This window comes from Chrysemys picta, chromosome 24 (genome assembly GCF_011386835.1).
Source record: "Chrysemys picta bellii isolate R12L10 chromosome 24, ASM1138683v2, whole genome shotgun sequence".
In the NCBI taxonomy this organism is placed as follows: Eukaryota; Metazoa; Chordata; order Testudines; family Emydidae; genus Chrysemys; species Chrysemys picta.
The window spans coordinates 10,389,781-10,395,780 of NC_088814.1; the positions used below are offsets into that span (position 1 = coordinate 10,389,781).

At 50.3% G+C, this 6,000-nt stretch overlaps 1 protein-coding gene and 1 long non-coding RNA gene across 9 annotated transcripts in view; one reads left to right on the top strand and one right to left on the bottom strand.

Moving 5' to 3' along the window:
• Positions 1-1,461, bottom strand: part of CRHR1 (corticotropin releasing hormone receptor 1) — a 107,450-nt gene extending 105,989 nt beyond the window's left edge. For 5 of the 8 annotated variants that reach the window (XM_065577704.1, XM_065577702.1, XM_065577699.1 and 2 more), the window contains exon 1: positions 481-1,461. Coding sequence is in view for 5 of the 8 variants with exons in the window: in XM_065577699.1 (XP_065433771.1) it covers positions 481-516 (36 nt within the window). In the remaining 3 variants the exon portion in view is untranslated. The remainder of the gene's footprint in view (positions 1-480) is intronic. The other 3 variants (XM_065577700.1, XM_065577701.1, XM_065577705.1) reach the window with 3 other exon arrangements.
• LOC122173284 (uncharacterized) lies at positions 978-5,413 on the top strand. The gene is made up of 2 exons (XR_010594777.1): positions 978-1,097; positions 4,139-5,413. It is a non-coding gene; the product is annotated as an uncharacterized LOC122173284 (long non-coding RNA).
• Positions 5,414-6,000: the final 587 nt, after the last annotated feature.

Genomic DNA, 6,000 nt, shown 5'->3' on the forward strand with positions numbered 1-6,000 from the left:
GGTTTTACTAGGAAATGAAGCAAGAGAGGTGCGGAGCATCATGCCAGAGGATTTGCTTGGAGGAAAGATAGGCTGACACTCTCTCACTGCTGGCTCACTCTCTACGACACCAGAGCATGTCCTTTAAGCCCATCTCCTTGTGGGTGCCCAGCTCGCAATACTGAGATTGGGTTTTCTAATCTGCGTAAAAGGAAAGCCATGCAGAAACTACCTCCATGTAGCTCCTCCACTTCTCTCTGCTTCCTGGCTGGAAGTTCATCTGGTATGTGCACCGATGTCTCTTTTCAGGGCACTTCTATTTATAAACAAAAATACAGCCACTCTCCCCAAACTACAGTGTCACCCAGCAAAATTCCCAGCACGGCTTTTCACTTTCCCCTTCACTCCACAATCCAGGGATAAGACATCCCAAGGGGGCCCTATCTCTGGGGCGGGGGACAGGGCTGACAAACCCAGCAGGAGAACTGGAGAGGCTCTTACCTGAAGGAAGATATGAGGACATGCCCACAGCACCATCCTGGGGCTTTTAATTCCTCCCTGGCCCAGCTGTCCCAGGCATGCTCCCTTCTGCGGGTTGGGAGCAAGGCGCTGGGCTGTTTTCAGATGCTCTTCTCAAGGAGAAGGAGTTGGGAGGAAGCCAAGGTCTCCCAGCCTGCGAAGCGAGGTCTCTGGGAGCAGGCGCTGTCCCTCTGCTCCAGCCCGTGTCCTCCTTTTATAATCTCGCTCCGCTCCGGCTCCTGGATCGCCACCTTCCAGCTCCCCTGTTCGGATGGGGCTGGGTTACATCTCTCCTCGCCATCCTCCCACCAGCTTCTCTCCTCCTCCTCCACAGCCCTCCCCCCTCGCCTTCCCACTCCCCCGCCCTTTGCAACAGTTACTTCCAACCTGCCCAGCCCAGGGGAGGACCCGATTCTCTGCAGCCGGCTGCCTGGGGAGCCCGCCCGGGCCAGCGGCTCCCTAAGCCCTCGCCAGTCCCTGCTCCTGCAGCAGCGGATCAGCCGGCGGATGCCAGCAGCGAGGCTGGTGATGCAGAGGCTGAGCCCGGCGCATCGGCTGCAGGGGGGAGACTGAGGCCGGGGGAGGAGGCAGGATCCTGGGTATTTTTAACTCACTCCTGCAGCGCTGCAGGCGCGGAGCCGGTGGGACGCCCGGCGCGGCCGGACATGGCAAGGCATGGACCGTGCGCCCCGGGGAGAGGAGCCCGGCTGGAGCGCACCAGGCGGGCTGGGGCGCAGGGCGCACGGCGGAGCAGGGGGGCAGCTGGCTGCAGGGAGCGGGACAAAGGCTGGGGGGTGGGGGTGGGTGGGAGCTGTCCCCGGGTGGGGGTGGCTCTCTGCCGCCTGCCACCAGCCAGCGGGGCTGGGAATGGGATCCACGCCTGTGCCAGCAGCCGCCTCTGGTGTTTCTGGGGCGGTACTGCGCCCTGGCGCCTTCCCCCGTCCTCCGGCTCTGCTGGGGGAGATGCAGGGGATTTTAGGAAAGTCCCAGCGGCCCTGGGCCTTGTCGGACTCTGCCCCCCCCCCACTCCTAGGACGATTATCCCCCTCCACAGCCCAGTGCAGGTTCCCCCCCCACTTCTGTCTCCTTCTGTGACAGCCCTGAGCTAACCTGGCATCCCCAGATTGAATTCACAGGTGTTTTTACAGGCACATGGCCCATCTCCTACCCACCCCCCCAGTCCCTGGCTGACCCCGGAAACGTGAGAGCTTCAGAGCAAGTCCTGCGAACTCGGACTCCAGTGAACTTTGAACCGGAATTGAAATCAGTGTAATTTATCCCCATTTTACAGCAGGGGAAACTGAGGCACGGACCGGGGCAGTGACTTTGCCCAAGGGGACACAGCGAGTCGGTGGCAGAGCCAGGAGTAGAATCCAGGAGTCCTGGCTCTTAACCTCCCCTGCTCTAACTGCCACTCCAGGGGGACCTGGGAAGTGCTGTCCAACCGTGGCACCAAGAGAGAGCCCCCGGGGATGACAGCCCCCACGGTCACTTTTCCCGGGATCGCTAGGGGATAGAGTCAGGACAAAATAGCCACCGCTTTTTTTGTTTCTTGGCGTTCCTGGACCCACAGTACAGTTTTCAATTTGTTTCCAGGATAGGAGGGATAGATCGGGTAGAGGATTTTATTCCTGGCTGCCTAGCGTGCCTGGACGGAGTCATTTCCAGGGGAAGCTGGCAGAGGAAGGGGTTGCCTTTATAAAGAAGGTAAAGCAGTGGTTCAAAGCATTGCAATGCAATAACATTGCTGCATTTCTGGGGGTCATAATACTCGGGCTACCTGGACGGATGCAATATTCCCTAATGGTCCTAGACCCTGTCGCTTACAGAGGCGTTACTGAAGTGTTCAGGGCTGTTATATTGTAGCATTTTTCCTATGGGTCACTCTCCGTTAATGGGACCCGGGGTTATCCTGCCTTGTGTAAAGTGACCCTCCACACCGCTGCTTCCAGAACTGCTTCTGCAGGCTTGGACGGGGCAATGGCGATAGAGTATGTTGCAGGTTTGTAGAAGGATTGCTGTCTTGTAGAAGGGTGATTGGGGTTAGCCAGCCCCAGGAAAATGAATTGGGAGTATACCTGCCTGGAATGACTCAGCAGGAAAAAACCAGCTAGTCAGCAAGGTCCTTTTCTGTAAGCAATCACAAGACGTCAAGGTGCATGCACGTGGCATGAGCAAAAAGGAGTTAATGGCAAACTCCCTGCCTGCAGGTTCACCCCAATCCTATCACCCTGCACATGGGGACCAGCTTCCCCTTATTCTCTGGACCGGCCGACTACTATCCCTCTCCCTGAACTGGGACAAAGGGAGCAGTACCTGCGCTGACATTCAGCCTTTATTCACTAGGAACGGTGTAATAATACCAATGCCTGCTTTTTAATGTACTGCTTTTCATCAGTGGATCACTAAGTGCAGCAGTATTATCCCCATTTTACAGGCGCGTAAACTGAGGTACAGAGAAGTGAAGCGACTTGCCCAGCATCACCCAGGAGGCCAGAGCAAGGAACAGAATCCAGTGCTTCTGAGTCCCAATTGAGTGCACTGTCCACTAGGCCACACTGCCCCCCTGCTCCCTCTCCTACTCCACTTGGTTCTCTGGGTATATTCCAAAGACAAGGCATTTGCTTCTTATTGAAGCCATGGTGGCACGAGTCAGCCTCCAGCAGAAGCAAGAGAACATAAGAATGGCCATACTCGTTCAGACCAATGGTCCATATAGCCCAGTATCCTGTCTTCTGACAGTGGCCAGTGCCCCAGAGGGAGTGAACAGAACAGCCAATCGTCGAGTTAGCCATCCCCTGCCATCAGCTCAAATGGCAGGTCCCCGTCAGTTCAAACGTCAGATCCCCGTCAGTTCAAACACTGCTTCTGCCAGTTATTATGACCAAGAGCAACCCTGGGGTTCAAAATATCCTGGACAGATAAAGAGGAGGTCAGTATTGTAAGAAAGCTAGGGTATAAAACAAACCTTAGTTAAGCAACTGCTTATCTGATTCCTCATACCACCATTCTCAGGGGTCTTTGAATTTCAATTACTTAACTAAAGAAAAGACCCAAGAGTTGAATTTAGTTTTACAGAGTTTTGTAAAATATCCCTAACAACAGTAACTCATAGTATAGGATATAAGAAGGCAAAAATGGATCACTCGATGATTAACTGTGAAGCACCTGGCATTGGCCACTGTTGGAAGACAGGACATTGGGCTAGATGGAGCTTTGGTCTGACCCAGTCTGGCCGTTCTTATGTATTGGACTATGACTTGGCTAACATCAACTAGAAAACTGGTCAAGATAACCATTTAGGTTTTCAGAATCAAATTACACAACCACAGTAGAACATATGCCAGATACTCAGTCACTTTGGAGGGAGGGTGACTTTGTTTACATTTTTGACTGAGTCCCTTAGAATGACCTCACTTGTGCCAGTTGGTTATCAGCTTTGGGGTTGCTAACAGACTATATGAAAAAGAGTCCAATGCTAGGTCACTGACAGCTTGGTCAGTTCCTGCCAGTTTACCAAGGTCTCCTTCCCAGTGGATCCATAGTATTCAACCCTTCTTACCTGTTTCCCCATGAATTATATTAGCCTCAGCATCTAACACTCCTAACTATCTAAACTAAACTCTTACATTTATTACAGACTTAGTGCAGTTCAAAAAGCATGCACAGCTGGTCTCATTTTATGTCTCTACACCCCTAGAACGTGAACGGCAAGGTGAGACCATGAACCACGTGTACAGAATACTACATTCTTAGTTAACAACAACAACTGGTTCCGTTTTACAACAATCTTGATTGGAACCTGTTATAAAACAAAGACACAGTAATTCTCTGACAACCTTTAAAATGCATAAACAAGCATATATGCGTCCTTATTAATAAGGTACTCAATTTCAGAAAACAGTCAATTGACTGATTTGGGTCATCACCCAAGAGAAAGTGTCTGTGCTGCTTATCACCAGATCTTTGCTCAGCCATCAATTTTAGCTCTGTTATTGTTCACAGCAGGAGTTGACGCTGCAAACAAGGGTGGAGCGAAGGACAGACAGGACTATAATCTTTTCCCAGTGCGTTAGTGGGCAACCTGAATTGCTGGAAAATAGAACGAGACAGTTAAAGGTGCCTATCCAAGTACTTGATGTCACCAGGATGCCCAGGTGGCTAGCCCAGGACCTCAGTCGTCTCTCTTCCAGGTGTCTTTGGCTTTCAGGAAGTGATGTGCTGAAGGAGATAGGCCGTTTTATCCTGTTTCTGCTGGGTGGTCCAACTTGGTTCTTCTTCTTGGAGGTGCAGGCATGGACCAATCAGATGGTGACCCATACATCTTCTGAAGATTCAAAATGTCCAACCAAAATGAGAGCCGTCCTCTCTCACCAATCCAATCTGGGAAGGAGACATCAGCTTTTGAGATCTTGCAACTGGGATTGGAATTTTCCAGTCTGTTTGTGCAACATATTTTATGACACCACCTCGTGTAAGGCAAGGTAGTCCGGAACTGTTGATATAACCATCTTGGAACATACCTGGAACTCTGGCAGCTTTGCTCCGGTCAGCCACTTACCTCCACAAGTCACTTTTTGTGGGCCCCTTTGTGGTACATCCCTTGCCCAAGTTTGCAGTAATGTTTGCTCACGTTGCAGCGTTTCCATCAGTACCCTGCTAACTGCCGAAAGAGCCAGTTTAAAGTTCATATAATTTATACAAATTCTCTCCATATTCTTTGATGCTCTTTAAACATGTTTTAGCCATTCTGCAAAGTCACTTCAAGAACTGGCGTTCTCCTTCTGGCTGGAACAACTGTATAAATCTTCCATTTCTGTTCTCCTTGTTCTAACAACAATGGTGGGACCTTGGTATGCTTGGCTGAGCTGTGTCTGTGCATTATTAACCAAACATTATATTTCTGATTATTCCACTCTGTGGTCAAGTGTCCTTATAAACACACTATTTGGTTTCAATTCATTTTATTTATCACCTCTCTCAGCACAGGTGTATTTCACTAACTTGACAGCATACGCCTTCTTCACTTTATCATTTAAACTAAAAGTGACCCCTATGAATGCAGCCCCTTTCTTTCCTAACCGGATTGCCCCCGAGGTAAAACCGGTCATTAAAGTTTACAATATTTGGCCCAAAGCTGTATCACTTAGAGTTGACTTCCCTTTCCTGCACATTTTAATTATAATATTAGAGTCCATCAGCTTCCCCATTTTCCTACTGTATCTGGCATATCGGATGATATCAGTGTTTGCTATTAATTGAACAGGATTTAAAATTCTTTTACTTATTCACAGAAGGGGGGAAAAAGGGGGATGTCTCTTTAGCGGCACCGGAGGTACGTTCTTGCGAAAGGCTGCCGCAAGAGAGAGCTTTCTTAGACTAGTGAAGAGATCTAGCCTTTAGACCCTGGGTTTTTATTCGCTTAGCCCACGGTTCTAGCTGTCTAAAAGGCCTTGATGCCTGAGCAACTGTGAAATAGTAACAACTCATCTTTCCGGGGCC